General features: G+C 36.7%; 2 protein-coding genes across 2 annotated transcripts; one reads left to right on the top strand and one right to left on the bottom strand.

Moving 5' to 3' along the window:
* Nucleotides 1-646: 646 nt before the first annotated feature.
* Nucleotides 647-2,378, bottom strand: LOC112093114. Its single transcript, XM_024170947.1, has 2 exons — nt 1,104-2,378; nt 647-931 (listed from the first exon to the last, which is right to left on the bottom strand). Exons 1-2 carry the CDS (start codon nt 2,376-2,378, stop codon nt 647-649), a joined length of 1,560 nt encoding a protein of 519 aa, XP_024026715.1.
* A 9,688-nt stretch (nt 2,379-12,066) lies between these two features.
* LOC21404834 (inositol phosphorylceramide glucuronosyltransferase 1) lies at nt 12,067-17,038 on the top strand. Its single transcript, XM_024170968.1, has 10 exons — nt 12,067-12,446; nt 12,814-12,937; nt 13,091-13,276; nt 13,529-13,692; nt 13,884-13,991; nt 14,952-15,089; nt 15,194-15,316; nt 15,889-16,159; nt 16,463-16,586; nt 16,709-17,038. The coding sequence occupies exons 1-10, from the start codon at nt 12,201-12,203 to the stop codon at nt 16,848-16,850; spliced, it is 1,626 nt and encodes a 541-aa protein (XP_024026736.1). The 5' UTR covers nt 12,067-12,200; the 3' UTR covers nt 16,851-17,038.
* Nucleotides 17,039-19,979: the final 2,941 nt, after the last annotated feature.

Here is a 19,979-nt window from a genome sequence, read left to right as displayed (position 1 = left end):
CTCTTCCGTCCATAGGAACGGCTTGCTTCCCCTCAGGGTGTCAAAGAACGGTACGTACTTGTCTGTTGATTTGGAGATAAACCTATTAAGCGCGGCCATACAACCTGTCAGCTTCTGGACCTCTTTGGGCTTCCTCGGCGATGCCATGTCAAGGAGGGCCTGAATCTTTTGCGGATTGGCCTCGATTCCTCGACTGCTCACCATGAAGCCCAAGAATTTCCCTGAAGCGACGCCGAAGGCACACTTACGGGGGTTTAGCTTTATTTTGTACGCTCTAAGGACACCAAACATTTTCACCAGGTCCTCAACGTGGTCCTCTGCCTTCCTGCTCTTCACCAACATATCATCGACGTAGACCTCCATGTTCTTTCCGATCTGCCCCGCGAACATCTTGTTGACGAGGCGTTGATAGGTCGCTCCAGTGTTTTTAAGACCGAATGACATCACTTTGTAATAGTAGAGCCCTCTATCGATAACGAACGCCGTGTGCTCTTCGTCGCGGTCGAGCATGGTTGTACCCGTAGTACGCGTCCACAAAGCTCAGCAGTTCGTGCCCCGCAGTGGCGTCGACTAGCTGGTCGATTCGGGGTAGTGGGAAGCTATCCTTGGGACATGCTTTGTTGAGGTCACTGAAGTCGACGCACGTTCACCACTCCCCGTTTGGCTTTTTCACCAGTACGGGATTCGACACCCACTCGGGGTACAGGACTTCTCGGATGAAGTTGTTCGTGATCAGCTTGTCGACCTCTTCCCGAAGGGCTTCGGATCTTTCGGCGTTCATGGGTCGACGCTTCTGCCTCTTACGCAGAAACTTCTGGTCGACGTTCAGCCGGTGACACATGACGCCAGGGCTTATCCCTTCCATGTCTTCGTGGGTCCAGGCGAACACGTCGAGGCTTCCTTTAAGAAACTCGTCCAGTCTTTCGCTGACCTGCGCTCCCAATTCTGAACCTACCCTCAGCGTTCTTATCAGGTCCCTTTCGTCAACAGGGGACCTCGATCAACTCTTCAACTGGTCCCGTCCCGGGCTCTTTTCCCGGGACCCTTGGGTCCAAGTCATACTCGTCCGCCCTAGTCTCGACCATCCTCAGCTCCTATCGAACCTGGGTCGGTTCGGCGTAGTGGCGGACGGTCTCCGAGTACGTGAGCCTCGACTCGTACTGGTTTCCTCGGGCCTTGCCGATCCCAGTGGGAGTCGGAAACTTCATCACCTGGTGGTAGATGGATGTTACCGCCCTCAAGGCCCTCAGCGTCGGACGCCCTATGAACGCATTGTATTGGTCGCCTCCCTTCACCACCAGAAACTTTGATATAACAATCGAGGTGTGTGGTCGGTCCCCAATGGTCATAGGCAGCTCTATAGCCCCTTCCGGGATGACGCTGTCTCCCGTGAAACCGTACAGGGGCTGGGCACTGTTCTGGAGCCTCGTGCGGGGGATCCCCATCTTGTCGAGGCAGTTCGCGTACAAGATGTCCACGGAACTGCCGTTGTTGACCAGGATACGACAGACCGTATGGTTACCGATCATGGCCTCGACAACCAAGGCATCACTCTGGGGGAAGTGTACCCCCCTTACGTCGGCCTCCAAGAAAGTGATCTCGGCATCCTCATATCGCGCTGCCTTAGCCTCGCGTCCGGAGACGTTCATCACCCTTTGACTGAACTTCTCTTTTGCCTCTTTAGCGTACTCCTTTTGCGCGCGTCGGGAGGTGCCTCTGAGGTATGGTCCGCCGAAGATTGTTCTTATTACGCTGACTGGTTCGGGCGGGTTATCATGCCTCTGCTCGTCCCGTCGATCGCTGTTGCGCCTGTTGTTGTTGTTCCGACGGTCGGCTCGGTATTCGCTGAGCCTCCCTTCTCGGATCAACCTTTCGACTTCGTCTCTGAGGTCATAGCACTCGGCTATAGTGTGCCCGCTCTCGCCGTGAAACCGACAATATTTGTTCTGGTTCCTCCGTGCAGGGTCAGACTTTAGCGGTGGTGGTCGACGCAGAACCTGGAGATGACTGATCTCGTGGTAGACGTCCTCGATCCCTATAGTCAGGGGGGTGTAGGCGTCGTACCGTTGCGTCTTTGGCCGCTTATTTTCCCCCTGGCTGGTCGAGGCGTTGCCGGCCCTACTACTCAGAGCCGGGTTGTACCTCTGCTCAGCTTGCACCTGAGGGGGACCTCGGCGCTTCTTGCCGTTGTTCTGACTGCTCGCCTGCCTCACCTCTTTCTTGGCAGGGGTTGTTGCCTTGCTCTTCAAGGCCTTCTTTGCCTCCTCGGCGTTGATGAACCCCTGCGCCCTCGTCAAGAATTCCTGGTAGGTGTGGGGCGGTCTCCGGTCGAGGTCTGTGCTGTAAGGGATGTCCTTTTTCATCGACAGCGCCCCCATCAAGGCCACTTCGTCAGAGATTCCCTCAGTGGCGACTACCTGTTCCCCAAACCGGGCTATCCAGTCCTTCAGGGACTCATTAGGTCCCTGGTACACTCTCGAGAGGTTTTATTTTGGTGGGATGTATTTCTTGACACCTATGAACTGAGTCAAAAAGGCGTTCTTCAGATCATCCCAGTTGGTGATGGAGTTTGGTTTCAGGGATCTGAACCATCTCCTCGCGGAATCAGAGAGGTGATTCCTGAATGCCCGGCATATAACCTCCTCGGGGTATCCATGCAGGACCATGTGTCCTGTGTACACCTCCAAGTGGTCGTCCGGGTCACTCCTTCCATCGTATAGCGGGATGGGGGGCAATTTGTACCTGTTGGGAAGCGGCACCCGGATGATGTTTTTCGTGAACGGGTGGTCGTGAGACGTGTACATCTTGGCGTCGACATTGACCGCCTCGGCCACCTTCCCAACAACTTGTTCGAAGTTGTTCAGTCGACTACCAATCTGCTTTTCCAGCCTAGCCATTTTTTCGACCAAGGCCTTATTATCCGCAGCGAGCTCTTCCTCTCTTGGCAGCTGTACAACCTTCCCGCGTCGGGCGTCGAGCCTCGTCCTGAGGTCTCCGCCATGCACAGATGAAGACTTAACGGCGACGGCGTTCCTCCTAGTCGCGTCCGGTTGCGGTCGAGGGGGCGCATCCCTGTTATTCACAGCCTGCGCCGCAGCCTTCTCCCGCGCTCTCCTCCGTGCCGCCCGTTGTCTGCTCCCGACAGACCTGTTCGACTTGGTCGGATGGGGATCATTGGCTCGACTATCACCGATTTCCTCGGTGTCACCGCGTTGGTCGCCAATCTCTTGGCCCCCAACAGCGGCGTTCACCGGGTTCATCGGCGCGTCTTCGAGCGAGGGCATTGGGTTTTGCCCCTGATTCTGCCCGGCGAGGGCCGTAGCCATCCTTTCTACGGCTGCGGCCAGCGTTTCGACCTGCCTTTGGAGCTGGTCGATACGGTCTGGGGGGCCTTCGGCAGCCGGTGGGAGCGAATTCGTGGAGGTCCCAGCGGCGGCGAGGTTTTGAGTCGCCTGGCTTATCGGGTTGGCCGATAGTAAGCGTGCGTTTCTGGGAGGCATAGTTGGTTAAAAACTGGATTGAATTTCTGGGCTTTAGGCTAGCGCCAATTGTTGACGGTGTTTTCTGACAACTCGTAGTTACCTCTCCCAAAAACACTCACGGTTCAATCAGAGATGAAAACTGAAAAATAATGTAAAGGAGACAACAATTTTATAGTGGTTCGGCAGTAATTCTTTGCCTAATCCACTTGTGCATGCACTAATCTTTCAACTGGTTACAAATTCTCTTTCTTTTACAATGAAGTGGTGTCTAACCCTTTCCTGGGTTTTATTGGCCCTATTTATAGGCCTTTTCATGTGAACGTGTATTCTCCGTTCCCAAGGAGGAAGCCATCCTCTGTCCTCGGTAATCGCGAGGTAGGTGGATTTTCATGATGACTATCCCGGGGAATGCAGCTGATCCTTCCTATCTGCCGCCTGACCGTCTGACTTTTGCAGTAGCAGTCGAATCAGCACTTCCCTCCTCGAGTTGACAAGACAGCTGGTAGAGGGTACGACGGTGATACCCCGGCGCCGTGGCCTCAGAGCACCGAGGCATCGCGGCCGGCGCCCCTTCCCGCGCATGGTCTCTCGGCGTAGATAGTGACGCTCCCTCGACGCCAGCGTCCGATCCTCTGCGAGCAGTCCTCAGCGTCTGTCATTCAAGAGGGTGGCCGATCTCGCGACCATGGTGTAACATATATATCCAAACATTTGAGTTAAAGAATCGGTGTCCAGTTTTTAAGTGCACACACATTTATATAAATATATATATATATATATATATATTATATACTAGTTGCGATTTCCTACATTATTGCCTACATTATTAATAGAGTGGTGGAGGTGCCGCAGCAACCCCTTATGAGCTCATTTATTCACGTGGGCTAATCTCAAAGTCATTAATGCCCATACCGCCTTACTTATTGAAAAGGGAAAATCTTACTCTTAATAACTAACGTAATTAAAAGTTATAAAAACCCCATTTTAATCAATGTAATTCGGGATGGCGATTTTACCAGTTTAAACTATTTATTCGTGAGACATGCATTAAACATGATGATTGTAAACGGGTTAACATTTTAACCTGTGGTGGGTCGCATGATGGAATGAGTTCAGAAGTCGCTGACCTGATTTCTCATTTCCGCAGCGTTTAATTATATTCTATTTTTAAATTAAATATATACATGCTATAATATATAATTTTAAGTATAATATATTACATAATATATGAAAATTTTAAAACTACTTTTCTTTTATTTTTAACTTAATATTTTGTATATTTATATTGTATAATTATTTATTTATTTATTTCATAATAAAAATAATTAATCAAGTAAATAGGGTACCGTGAATACCCTAAATTCGTGATGGGAAAATCCACCCATAACCACATTAATTTATGTGGATTCACAAAATGAATATAGTAATTATTTTTATTTTTAAGACGAGTTAGTGGGAAGACCACCCCGCTTCAAATCGTCTCATTCCTTTATCAAAACATTCTGTTTTCATTAGTACGTTTTAGGACTTCTAAACAGTAAAGACATGGACGGAAATATTCCAAGTAATTTTTCTTTTCTACGAGTAAAAGGAAATTAATATAATTTTCCAATGAGCATTTGTGAACGATCATTTGGAAATCAACGGTTGAATAATGAAAGAGGTGTGATCCAAAAAAGTCATACTTTGACAGATTGTGAATAAAGAATTAGAAACCTTTTTTTTAACAAGAGAATAATTGGACAGGTTGTTTCCATGGAAATTATGCGCACTACTTGACGCGCATTAAAATATTAAACAACATTGCACAAACGTGAAAATATTATGTATATTGATGCCACTTTGGAATCTAGCTCTAACGAGTATAAATTATAATATATTGATCTTCATCGCCTCCTGTATCACGCCTAAAAAGTTTTCTTGATTAACCAAAAAAAGGGTCAAGGAAACGTACGTATTACATTAATTACATAAAAGAGACGAATGAAAATGCATTATACTCTTTTTAGTTCCTAACTATAGGAGAGCTAAACATAGTTACTATATTCTGTTTTTAAAATGAATCCTTTAACATTGACCACTATCTAAACCTATCAAGAATGTCATTTATTATAACGAACTTTTAACTAACTAATTATAAATCGCATCCAAGATAATATATATATATATATATTGCGCAGAGGATAATATTGTTATTTGTTTTGGTAATAATGGGGCGTTGACTTAGGAAAGAGACACATTTATCTATTTAATCCGGCAGTATATAAATATTTGCAGCATTATAAAAAAAAACACGAGTTACGTATTTTATGAATAATCTTAAATTATAATTAAAAGTATAAATAAGTGATTGAAAGGATGAAAATATTTATATAAATATGGATATGAGTGTCTAAATCTTACAGAAATGTGGATATCACTGTAAATTGACTTAAAATTCACGAAATGTATTAAAATTTATCATAATCCACACAAACTTTTACAATGAAACTTTTAAATTTTTAAGTAATTATAAGAACAAATTTTATAAAATCGGCCTAATTTTTTTACAACGTAACAACTTGTATCTTCCGTTCTCCTCGTAGTACTTTAAAATTGCATCATATTTTATTTTTTAATTTTTTTCACGGAATTAGGCACATAAATGTCACGTGACCAGCTATTTGAGGGTAGCATGCATGGTAAATCTATTTAGGAGATGAATTACTAATTAATTTTCCATCAAATTAGTCGGCTTCTGAGCATGGTATTTTCTGGTCCCAAGTACTTGACGTTTTTCACTATATGATCTTCTCAGACTTACACATGACCAAGCCTTTCTCGGAGAAAGTGGAAAAGGAAGAAACATGCGTGGAGGAAGAGACAAGAGGAGGCGGACGTAGTCCTAATTCCTTTACACAAAGCCGTCCAAACTACAACAACGTTAGTCATGCCTCAAACTCCACTACCCCCTCGAAATTCAACAAAATCAAGGCACGGAAGCTTGTCAAATTTTTAAAAAGTTTAGAGAATAAAAAAGTTATAAATGTTTCCGAATGGCTAATTAAGAATACTTTTTGTACTAGTTGTCAACTTGGAAAACGTTGTAAAATTTCTTTTAATAAATCAGGATCAATTTCAAATTTTCCTCTTGAGAAAATTCACAATGACTTATGAGGCTCGGTTCCAATTACTTCCTCTCAAAGGTTTCAATACTATGGGGTCTTTATTGATGATTTTACCCGTTATACATGGTTGTATCCCTTAAGGCATAAATCTGATTTCTACTCGTGTTTCCTAAAAGTTCAAGCCTTTGTTGAGAACCATTTTGACAGGAAAATCTAATTTTTTTCAATGCGATGGAGGAGGTGAATTTACTTCAAATGATTTTTTGAATCATTTGAATAAATGCGGCATTAAGCAATAAATCTCTTGCCCTCATACGTCGGAGCAAAATGATCTGATAGAAAGGAAGCATCGACTGCTGTCGAGACAGTCTAAATTCTTCTTTTTTATGCCAATCTCCTTTTAAAGTTTTGGATAGATGCCTTCTTAATAACTATATATTTAATAAATAGATTGCCCATCTCCACTATTTTAATTTATTTGGTAAACATCTTAATTATTCTGGTTTACGCATTTTCGGTTCACAATGTTTTCCATATTTGAAAACTCCAACTATGCATAAATTTTCTAAAAAAAAACTGTACCTTGTGTTTTCTTGGGATATAGCCCATTACATAAAGGCTATAAGTGTCTTGACCCCAATCTCACTGTGTATATATTTCTAGACGTGTGGTTTTTAATGAAAAGTGTTTTTCCTTTATACATAAGGAATCCCCTTCTCAAACTCAAGATCTATATATTACAACTTTTCCTAATTTTGATGAGTAGTTTTCAGGAAAACCAAATAAAGATGATTTAAACTCTACATCACCTATTTGTACTAAAAAAAATGGAAATGGTAGAAAATAAGCCAATATGAAAAGCTTAAGGAAGTATATAGGTTAACTTTTAGTTATAGAAATTAATAGACCATAACTTGTCAAGTTATGGTTCATAACTAAATAAGTTATGGACAAACTTGTCAAGTTATGATTCATAGCCAGATAAGTTATGGATAAAAACCGTGATTCATGGACAATAACTTGTCAATTTATGGTTCATAACCAGACAAGTTATGGACAAAAACAGTAATTTGACATATTTATTAACTTATGTAAACTATTAGCCTATTAATTTTAATTCATCTCAAGTCTTGACATATTTCCCTCTTTCTCCCTATCTCATTCATTTGATTTTGATTTTGATTTTGATATTACAACCCCAGATTATACTCTTCAAAATATGTCTCCTCTTCCAACGATCACTAATACCTTGTCTCCTTCTTCCACCAACACATCGCCTTCCATCACTCACACCCTTCCAATCACAAATACTAGTTCCTCAATATCTCACGTTACCTCAAATACTAGTGAACTTGAACCAATTGTTGATTTACTTACGACAACTCCTCTCCAACGACCCCAACGTGACAAACGTCCTCCCTCTTTATCTCAAAGACTATGTTTGCCCTACCACCACCATACACAATGCTCTGCTTACCTCTGTTCATGAACTCAAAACCCTCAAGACTGCTCTCAAATATATCAAAATGTTTTGTGTTGCAAATCACGCCTCAATTTGTTATATTCTGGTATAAATGTTTATTGATTCTGTCATTTAAGCCTCGTTTATTTCATCAATTTGAGTTTTGTTACAGTAAAAAACTCTCAGAAACAGTCACATCTATTTTTTTTTTTTTATTATAGTAAAAAGTTTTTATATAAAGTCACATCTCAACTCGAATCAACGAACTACCCTTAGTATTTTTTTTTTAGTTGTCTAGATCTTTCTTCAATTGTTTTTCTTTGAATTTAGAAAATTTGTTAGGATATGTGGAGTAAATTGACCGTCGTCCATTAAAATTGCACTAGCTTATGATCTTTGCATTTGCAAGGTAGGCTACTACTAAAAGTCAAACTTTTGTTTGGGTGAAAAAGACGTTTTTTTTTTTTCTTTTTTGGAAGCTTTTTTATCTTTGAATCAAGTACAATTTGTCATCAACTATTTTGGCCAATTTCTAGGCACTTCAAAATCACAATTACGTTTCTCATGGGTTTTCCTTATTTTGTCTTTAAGTAATAATGTCCCTATTGTATTCTAGTTCTTTATCCAATTTCTTTGAAATATACGCATGCATCAGATAACTTCTGGCCTCATATTTTTGTTGTTATTTTTTAAAAATTTAAAGGTTTTTTTTTTTTTTTTTTTGAGTAAAACTCAAAAAAAAATTGAATTTAAATTATAACTTTATTTAAGTTTATGTTCGTTTATCAAATTTAAGTTTGAGCTTAAGTTTTAATTTGAGTTTGATGCTAAAATTTGAGTTCAAGTTTCCCCTTCAACTCAAGTTCTTAAACTAAAACTCGAGTTAATGAACATTATGGGCTTGTTCGGTTGTATTTTTGAGTTATGGTGACTTGCATATAGATCTTGAGTTGAATTTGAGTTATAACTTAAGTTGAAGTTGTAACTTGAGTTTGTGTTTAGATGTGCACATTTGAGTTATGATTTGAATTGAGAATCTATTTGAGTTTGTGTTTAGGTGGGTCAAAACTTAAATTTGTATTTAGATAGTATTTTAATAAAAACTCAATAGTGATGAAAAATTTTAATATGGTATATGGACGTGGTTTTATTCGTCTCTTCGTTGTGAACGCATAGAAAAGAAAATTATCTCAATTAGAATTAAAACGAAAAGTGATGGTGTTTTTAAGAAAAGAAAAAATATTGTTAATTAACTTGAGTTTGAGTTTAAGAACTTGAGTTGAAGGGGAAACTTGAACTCAAATTTTAGCCCTAAACTCAAGTAAAAACTTGAGTTCAAACTTAAGTTCAAACTCAAATTTTACAAAAGAACATGAACTTAAATAAAATTGTAACTTGAGTTCAATTATTTTTTTGAGTTTTGATCCAAAAGAACAAGCCATATTTTTTCTATTCTTAAAAATGTCATAACTTTTTCGTTTTAATTCCGATTGAGATGATTTTATTCTATCTCTTCACAATGAATAGACGAAAAAATCCCCACCTATATACCCTATTAAAATTTTCATCACCATTGAGTTTTTATTAAAATACTATCTAAATACAAATTCAAGTTTTGACCCACTCAAATACAAACTCAAATAAATTATCAATTTAAATCATAACTCAAATGTGCACATCTAAACACAAACTCAAGTTACAATTTCAACTCAAATTATAACTCAAATTCAACTTAAGATCTACACATAAATCACTATAACTCAAAAATACTACCCAACCAGCCCTATGTCCCTATCTATCTAGGCTTGCTTTTGGCCTCCTTCATTTCATCCTTCATTTCACTGATTCGAGTTTTTTGTTATAAATTTTTACAGTTAAAAGCTCTCAGAAAATGTCACATCTAACTTTTTCTGCTATAGTTAAAAGCTCTTAAAAAATATCGCATCTCAACTCGAATTAAAAACTCGAATCCATTAAGCGAACGAGGTTGGTTCAGCCTTGAGATTTTCATTTCCTTGTTTTATGCACAAAGTTGACGGGGCATACTGACTATCTTTGATGGATGACGGCGCAAATAGGCTTTTAGTGGTGATATCGATTGGAGAGAGAGCTTTGATGATATTTCAGAAAAAAGGAGGAGAACTATGAGAAAGTTTTGAATTAATTTTTAAAATTCTTTTGAATTATGACTCTTGTAACACTTTACCTTTTGAATTATAAAAAGTAACATCTGTTTTCCTTAAATTTTGTGCCGTTAATAATTTTTCTCCTTCCATTATAATAAGTGACAGAAATTGTACATATCACTCATTTAGTGAGAATTAAAAGTACAAATACGCTTATACCCTCTGAAAAATATAAAAATTAATAAAAAAAATAAAGAAAATCATCTCTCTCACTCTCTCTCGTCTATCTCTCTCTGACTATCTTTCTTTTTAATTTCTATTTTTTTCAATTTCTAATTACTATGGTATGTGTGTGAGTTTTTCTCTCTCCTTTCTTTCTCTCTCTAAACCAATTGGATAACATGAGGCTCCTTCTTCTTCTTCTTCTCCTTCTCTTGTTCTCTCGTAAAATTTTAGAGCAAACTTTGAGCCACAATCTCTTCTCCACCCCACAATACTTTGTTCAATCTTCATCAATTAGGGATTCCTTTATCCAATTTCTTCCGATTTACACCTTTTTTCTTGTTTGTTGTTTCCGGGTTTCAAATTTGGAGCCATTTCTCTTTCTTTGTGGTTTTTATTTATTCTTCTTATATGCAATTGGCTTTTTAATATTTGTATTTTAGATTTTCTTTCGTTATATTGTTCTTCATTAGTAGATTAATTTCATTACTGGTTTCAAATAGTTTTAATTTTGTGAAATTACTTGATAGTGAAGAAAATTTATGTGCAAGAGATATAGTTCTAGATTAGATTTCAGTGCAAGAGATCTGGTTTCAGAATTAGTCTAGAATTATTCTCCACAGATAAGTCATGTGTCTGACACGTGATGAATTTCGTCATTCAGTGTAATATAAAGAGAAAAATTATTAACAGAATAAAATTTAAAAAGAATATAAATTACTTTTTAAAATTTAAAAAATAAAGTATTATACGGGTCGAGAAGAATTTTAGAAAGATGTGAGAAAACTGAATGGATATGTCTCAAGCGGGGAAAATGAGTCATTTCACGAAATTAATGATTATTCCACTATTTGACCTGCTACAATTCCGTATCAAAGTAGATGGAATGAGAAAATTTGACTCCATTTCAAAGTACGGGGAATTGACTATATATGCAAGTTTGAAGTTCGGCAGACGCGTTGTTATAGTACTAGCTAAGAGTTGAGATTTTTTTTCTCAAAAAAAAAAAAAAAGTTGAGAAATTTATGAAACTCATCCCTTTTTTTAAAGTCAATTTATCCTTTAATAATACATGAATTATATAAAATTATCTTTTAAATATTAAGTGCGTAATAAATATCACAAGAAATGATAATATATAGTACAGTACAGTAAATAATAAGTACATATCTATAAATAAAATTAAATAATTGAAAAGCAATTAAATTATTAAAATTTAACAGCATACAAAAAAGTCTTTGGAACACCTTCTTAATTTAAGCAATTTTGGATTTTATATGTAGTTTATTACATATTATGTGTATGTCTGTTTGTGACATATGTATGAATTGAAAATTATAGTAACAATAATAAATATACATACATTGATTTAAACTATATCAAAAAATAAGATTTGACAAAAAAAAAGTTTTATAGCGCATACAAAAAAAAATAAAATTAGAGACTAAATTATTACCTACTAAATAAGTTTGGACCATTTGTGCTAATAATCTTTTTTTGGGCTAAAGATATTCCCATATTCTATTTTGACGTCGTAGAAGATTCTCCAAGTCTGCTGAAATTTCCCCGCGGAAATATTAAAGTTTCAAACCTTGACTGATTCTAATAAGGTCGACGTAGACGACACTCCAGGAGGCAGAAAAATATAAATAATAAGGTCAGAGACAAGGCCAGTTTTATTTCCGAATTAATTAAAGAAAAAAAAAAAAAACTCTTTGAGCTATAATAAATCTTCCGTGTTAAGAGAGATTCCCATTATCTTCGGAGGAGAAAATATTTTGTGAATTGGAGAGAAGTCATAATGAGACTTGAGGCATGGTTCGTGCTTGTTACACTTTCTCTGGTTTTGAATATTCCGTTCAACGGCCTTGTCTTCGGATTGCCACGTCAGAAAACAGACGAGGCTTACGTCACGCTTCTGTACGGAAATGACTTCTTGTTGGGTGCCCGAGTCCTCGGAAAATCGATACAGGACACCGGCTCCACCAAGGACATGGTGGCTCTGGTCACCGATGGTGTTTCCGATTATGCCAAGAAACTTCTTGAGGTTAGTTTTTTTTTTTTTTTTTTTTTTTTTTTTTTTTTTTTCTTTTTTTGGTGTTCCTATGTTGCCCTTACAAGAATAAGTATTCGGCTCTCTAAATTAATGAATTCATTGATTTTCTCTCTTTGTTAGCTTTTCTTTATATCACATGTTTGACTTTTTTTGTTTTTTTTTTTCCTTTTGGTAGATGGAGATTAGGAACTATTATAAGAATTAAGAAGTTTTCTTTTTTATTGTTATGGGTGGTTAAGAATATGGATGAGAGTTTATTGACATTTTGGAGTTTATGGACTTTTTTTTTTTTTTGTTCCGAGGTTGTACTGATTTTAATGGGTAATTTTTCTTTTTCTAATTTCTTTTCGCTTTTCAGGCCGATGGGTGGATAGTGACGAAGGTTGGATTAGTTGAAAATCCAAATTATGAAGTACGGCCAAGGAGATTATGGGGTGTATATACAAAGTTGAGAATTTTCAACATGACTAACTACAAGAAAGGTAAGATTTTTATTTTAATTTATTTTTAAATAACACAATTTTCTTCTTTTAAGTTGGGTTTGGTGAAAGTAAATAGTTTGAAAAGAAATGTTTCATTAATCATTCCCAATATTGATTTTTTTTTTGTTTGCTAATCATTGAATTTAATTGCAGTTGTGTACCTAGACGCGGACACTATTGTGGTCAGAAATATTGAGAATATGTTTAAATGTGGAAAATTCTGCGCCAACTTGAAGCATTCTGAGAGATTTAACTCTGGCGTTTTGGTAGTAGAACCATCTCGAAAAGTTTTTGATGACATGATCAGCAAAGTGAAAACTCTGGAATCTTACACCGGAGGTAATAAAACAGTAATTCTTGATTTGTCGACACGTTCACTGTTTTCTTATTCTTCTTGTTTGACTCCTATTCGCAAGGAAAATGCTATAAAGATTCCTAATAGGTTAAATACGTCTCTGCCTGCCGCCGGCCTTTTTTTCTGAAAAAATAAAAATAAAAATTGAAAAAAAAGGTGCTCAAGCCTATTAAAATATTTAACACGTAAAAATGGGGTTAAAAATATTCTGGATGTTTGTGGTCAACTTTTTGCAGGGGATCAAGGGTTTCTAGATTCGTACTTCTCCGGATTTATCAACGCACGTGCTTTTGATCCAAATTTACCCCAACAAGTGGTGAATTCTAAACCAGTTCCTGAAATGGAGCGGCTCCCAACTATATTCAATGCAGATGTTGGTCAATACATGATTTCTAACAAGGTATACTCATGTAAAAACATGAACAAGAAGTTACCATTTTACCGTCACAATTTTATATATGTGCACGGCTATTATATATATATATATATATATATATATATTTATATAATTAACCTACGTAAATATATATATATATATATATTTTTATATAATTAACCTTCTTATTTACGTGTTGGTAATTCATCATGCAGTGGAAAGTAAATGAGAGTGAAATCAGTGTACTGCACTATACAATTGGTCCTCTTAAACCTTGGGACTGGTGGGCAGCTTGGCTTTTGAAACCTGTTGATATCTGGCAGGTATTTGTCCTCATCATTTGTCAACATTTGCAACAATTTATTTTTGTTCTTCATCTCTTGCTTTTGGTTTTTTTTTTTCTTTCTTTCTTTTCTTTATCCAATGTTTTGCTTTGTGTTCAAACATGCATGTGATTCCGCATTATGTGATTTGTCTTTTTCTTGAAGTTGGTGGGTTGGTAGAAATAGAATGGAAGAGGTTTTTAGCGCCAATTATCTACTACATTTGTGGTCTTGTAACAAAAGTGGTCCCTATACTTTTAAAACGTTAAAAGAAATGGACCGTGTGCGCCTCACGTGCACGTTTTAACAAGAACATGATCGGAAAAAATTGCACTTTTTTTAGAAAAAAAATTAGTACATTTTAGCGAAAAAAAAAAAAAAAAAAAAAAACTCGAAGCAGAGGAGAACGAGGGAGGTGAAGAAAATAAAAATGGGTCTAAGAAGAAGATGATGCGAAGACGGAGGTTGTAACTAGTGCAGATGAGAAGTACAGATTAGGATATGGTGTTGATAGGAAGGGAATTAAGTGTAGGTTACAAAATAAAACATAATAAGTAAGAAATAAATTATGGTTTACTTTGTGGGTTAATTGAATTGGTTCAGTTGGACTTATAAGTTTTACAATTTGGATTTTGAACCTTTAACTTTGCGGGAAAGGACCTTAAATTTGATTTTTTTTTTTGCAATTAGTGTTCAATAGTTAAAACTTACAACTGACTGCATCCCGTCTATTGTAGTGAAATTTGCTAAAACTTACAACTATATTAGGAAAATTGCTAAAGTTAGAAGTAAAAGGATTACTTATCAAAATAAGAAAATTATAGGGGGGACATTGGTGCGCAAAAAAAACTAATCTTATTTATTTTTTTCATTATGCTCTGTTCTCATTTTTAAGAGGATTTCATTTCATCTCTGATATATGGCCTACTTTTGCTTCTGTTTCGTTTGTGCGTTTTGCAGAATATTAGGCTACAGCTTCCGGAATCCCTTCATGGAACTGGAGGAGGCAGCACTCCATATGAAAATTTTCTCATCAGAATTCTTGTTTTGCTACCATTTTGTGCTTTTTTCTTTTGTTACTATCGATCACTTCTCCAGGTATGCAATTGGAAAGTTCTTCTTCTTTAAGCCTAAATCTTGAAGAAAATCACTAGAACAATTATAGTTGGCTCTCTTGACATAATGATTAACATTTGTTGCAGACACGGGAGTACTTTAGTACGGTATACGACCATATCAGACTGATATACTTCAAGAGCTGGTATACTGGACCACATGCATATGCCGGTGCTTCTACATCATCCACTGGTAATCCAAACCATCAGGTTCGAATTCCTTTTTAATTTTGAATTTATGCTGAATTTTATATTTTTAAACGCTTCTTAACGAAAAAATATATATATCTCACACTGTGTTTTACTAACTCTGTCCAATTGGTTGTATAAGTTAGTAGCTTGTTATAGAATATTGGATTATTCTTAGTTGTGCTCTATAATTTTAGGATCATTTTCACAATGTTGTATGAACTTTAAAAACTCTAGCTCATTGAATTTTCAATTAGTCTTACTTAACCCTAAGAAAGTCCTACTTCTATTAAAAGCGAAAGTAAAGTAAAAAACGGATTAAGTGAAGTCATGTAGTCTTCTTCCGTTGGATTTAAATAAAAAATTTAACGTAAATGGTTAAACCATATTACTTATCTGTTCATTGTAAATTTTAATAGAAATGATTAAGTAAGATAAATTTAAAATTCAAAAGATAAAGTGAAAGTTTTTAAAATTTAGATATTAAGGTGAGTGATCCTAAAGAGTACATATGAGATTAATTTCTAAAATTTGTCTATAAAGCGAATTTGTTCCTTGTAATTAACAAACCGTCTATACTTAATGGCCTGCAGGCTAAGGTTCCTTTTTACATAGGTGGGGTTTCGGTGATCTTCAGTTTCATGGCTGCTCTTGCAGCCCTTTCACTTGCTCTTGCAATTGTGCCGCGACAAGTGACGCCTTGGACTGGTTTGCTTTTGATGTTTGAGTGGGCATTCACCATCTTCTTTCTCTTGTTTGGAGGATATCTTCATTTGATATACAAATGGGGAAAGGCAACATCAGTCCAATCAGGATCCCCTGCCTCTCGTAATTCCGAATCGCTTGAATATGATTCCGGAAAAGGTTTGTTGCTCTAGTAGTCATTCTAAACACTCGTTGTCTTACAGCATGACTTTTTACACATCAAATGAGCATTTAGAATATCGGCCTTACACTAATTAAAAAAAAAATGTACAAGTTAATTGGACTCGGCTACTAAAAAAATATCTATATAAATGGTTGCATGCATTATCTAACTGTATGTCTATAGCTCGTTCCATCACGAGGTGTAGTGTCCGATCCACGTCTCTATTTTTTTTACGAAGTCTAGGTATATTCCTAATTTCTAGGCTAAGTAATGCGAAGTTAATGCACGTCTTGTTGCAGGTCATCAGCGACTTGCATCGTCATGTGATATTTCTCCATGGTATTATTGGCTGGGGATGGCATTTTTGGCTCTTGCTGCCCCAATTTTGCCATGTTTTCTAGGATTTAATACTCTCCTTTCAAGGTAATTGTCTTTTATCATAGTGATGTCTGTTGAAGGATTTCTGATCACCCACCCTTAAGTTCGTAAGGCTTTTGGAACAACTTATGAAAACTTTTGAGATTCTTTTTCTGGTCTCCGAACAGGTTTGGGTTGATGATTACTGGAGTTATAATCTTCGCGTCATTCATGACATTTGCCTCCGACCATCTTGCAATCAGATCATTCTTAAGAGGTCTTGAAGACCGAGACCATACGAGAAGTAAGAACAGATGTTTCTTCCTTTGATCACCGCAGGGATGTTAACTTCAAGGGCGGATTTTCAAAACTGTAAAGAGGAATATCATGGAAAATGTAATGTTAAAACAGTATGTAAAGTACATCATTGATTTTCGTCCTTACAGTATTTACTTATCTATTTAATGGTGAAATGGGAAACACTTATCTATTTAATGGTAAAATGGGAAACATTCCAACTTCTTTTTCAGTGTTTACTAAATTGTACTTTTAAGGCAAGTTTGGGCCTTTGAGTTGTATTGAATTTGTTGTATTGTATAGTATTGTACAACACATTGTTTGGTTTTGCGATATATTAATATTAATACGTTGTATTACATTATACAATGATTGTTTACCATCGTAAACCTTTTTCATCACCTCACGTTCCAATAACAAGTATTGCCCCGCGTTGCTTGTCATGCCGCCTTCAGAAGCTCCAACATCACGAATGAGTACTCAAATGATGGCTATATGACATTAGACCATCTAGTCACCTTTCTGAAGGAGGTCCAAGGAGAAGAGTACGCTCGAAAGGAAGATGCTCAGGCCATATTTGAGAGTCTTAAGCATCTCAAGATCTTTCACAGAAATGGCCTACATTTGGATGCCTTCTTCAGATATCTCCTTGGTGATCTCAATCATCCTCACACTCCAATGGTAATCGCCTTAATTTCTGTTAAATCTTATTGTTCTAATTGCTCTAATTTATAAACAGTTAAACATTAGTTGTTTAGTTTAGAGAAATGCTATATATCTAACCCCATTCCTACTCAAAAGCTACCGCTCTTAATTGGCATTCTGTGAGCCTTTCATTAAGAGAGAGAGAAGGTGTTTTAGCCTAGGAAACTGCATGAGAACGAGATTAAAAACTCCTTTCAGAATAAATAAAAACTTTGACGAAGTACAAATACATTATATTTTAATTTAGCTTCTATCATTTCATGTCAATTCATGAGTACAGTACCTTTGTTTTTTAGGATGTCTTTAATTTGATTGAAAATTATAAATGAAAGAGATGAGAGAAAGTTAAGAATCGAGAGAGAAAGCTAAGAATCGGAGAGACAATATGAGAGATAGAGTTATGAGAGACAAATGGAAAATCAACTCCCTTTCTCTGTTTTTTCTTTTTTCTTTCTTTTTTTTTCAATGTAATCTCAAAATCCTCATCTCAAAAAACCACAAATATATACATATATGTGTGTATATATATATCACATACTACCATAGACACCATCTGTGGCGGAAGGAGCAGAATTCAAGTCAGATGTGTTTTTATTCTAATTTTTGACGTGTTTATAAGGTTATTTCAATAACTGTTCTCCAAATCCTTATCACGTGTATTTTTCGTGCACACTTTCCTTCTACTTTTAACTTCAAGTTAACAATTTTACCATAATTGCCACTAAATTTTAAGTATAGCAAGATTTTTGCTCAAAAATTGGAATGGGGATAAAGTTGTCACACTTTTTGTAGCGACCCTTTGAGGCCGCCACTGTAACTAACTTTTTAACTTGTACTTACTGAAATTTCTTAAAATTTACGGAACATTTTTTTTTTAAAAGGTCTTATTATAAACATAAAATACGAAATTGCTTTCTTAATTAAAATATTCAAACCTTAACATATCTGTTTCATAATCATAATTAACAAAACTATTTGTAACATAAAGCTGATTGCGGAAATATTTGCGAGTGGTATCCATATCCCGAGCCCCACATCGTTCGTCCACTCGCCAGCAATCCATCAGGCATTATATGCCGGTTGCTTACCTACAGTATAAACATTCTATAATGAGCTTTCGCTCAGCAAGTAGGAACTATCTCCCGCAAAATAACTGTAAGTTCACATGAATAAATATGCATGAGCCAATTATGCTTAATTATGATGTCTTATCAGAATCTTATTATCTTATCTTATCTTTCTTACTGATGGGCCCGAGTGCTCGTACCACTTGCGCGCAATCATCGGGACGTAAGGGTTTGCAAGGTCCCCCATGACACCGTGATTATAACTTGAATACCTCCCTTGAGTCGGAGGACATCATTATATTTTTTTTTTCTCCCTTGTGGAGCTTGAGTTACCTCCCATGTGGAGGCTGATACGGCACTCAACTGAGATTATTCTTATAAGTTCCTCTTGACTTATTAAGGTGTATGCAATATGACCTAGCATAACATACTATATCATGTACTCGAACACATATAATTCGGGTGTACTGCCTAAGTGTATGTAGTATAACATAGCATAGCATTCATAACATTAAATGTACTCAAACATATATAGTTCATGTGTACTGTTTACTTTAAAATCTATTTATACTGTAGGCGAGATTCCTACTTACTTGATTTTCAAAGCTGGAATCCCTTTTTCGCCTATCAGCCTAGTCTCTTGCTTTCTTCTGAAAATGAACACCCATTAAGAGTGTGAGATTAACTGTTATTTGCTATTTTATTTTAGCAACTTATAAAGAAAAATCTAACTATTTCCATAAGGCATATATTCCTTTCCTTTACTAAAGGATAATAAAGATTAATCTATTAAATCTTCAAAATCTTATTTTCTTAAATTTCCCTTGGTATGATATTAAGGCCCAATTCGGCCTAGGACTTATACATGGCATTCTAACTTTTACGCCGCTGAAATTTATACTCCAACGGAATCTCTTAAACTAATGTGGGCGTTGGACCCACATTAAATATTCGAAATTCTACGGACCTATCGTATTGAGCTCGTAGGTGCCCGTCGGGATAATTCGCTCGGTAAACCTCTACGTTCTTTAAAGAAATCATTTTTCCTTGAAAAATTCCTTTATGAATACTTTCATTAAAATGAGGTTTAATGTCATTGTATTTTACTAAAATTCTATCTCGGGTTCTTTTATGACTTTTTGTTGAAACCGACACTATTTTAGTTTTGTCTCGTTAAAAACTGTGCAGTTTCTGAAATCTACGTTTTACTGTATCTTAGAGTCGGATTTCAAAATTTTGTTCTTCGCGAAAATTTCTCGTCTCGTCGAGATCTAAAATTGTCGTTTTTAGTGAAGATTGAAATTCGGCCTCTAAAGGCCTCGTTTGGCTGAAAACCATTGCTGCTGTTTTTTTTCCTGAAACTGTTTTAGTCAAAAACTGTGCTGTTTCG

This window comes from Morus notabilis, unplaced genomic scaffold (assembly GCF_000414095.1).
Source record: "Morus notabilis unplaced genomic scaffold, ASM41409v2 Scaffold101, whole genome shotgun sequence".
Taxonomy (NCBI): domain Eukaryota; kingdom Viridiplantae; phylum Streptophyta; class Magnoliopsida; order Rosales; family Moraceae; genus Morus; species Morus notabilis.
Note: the sequence above shows the minus strand (reverse complement) of the source record. Positions and strands in the feature narration are given on the sequence as shown.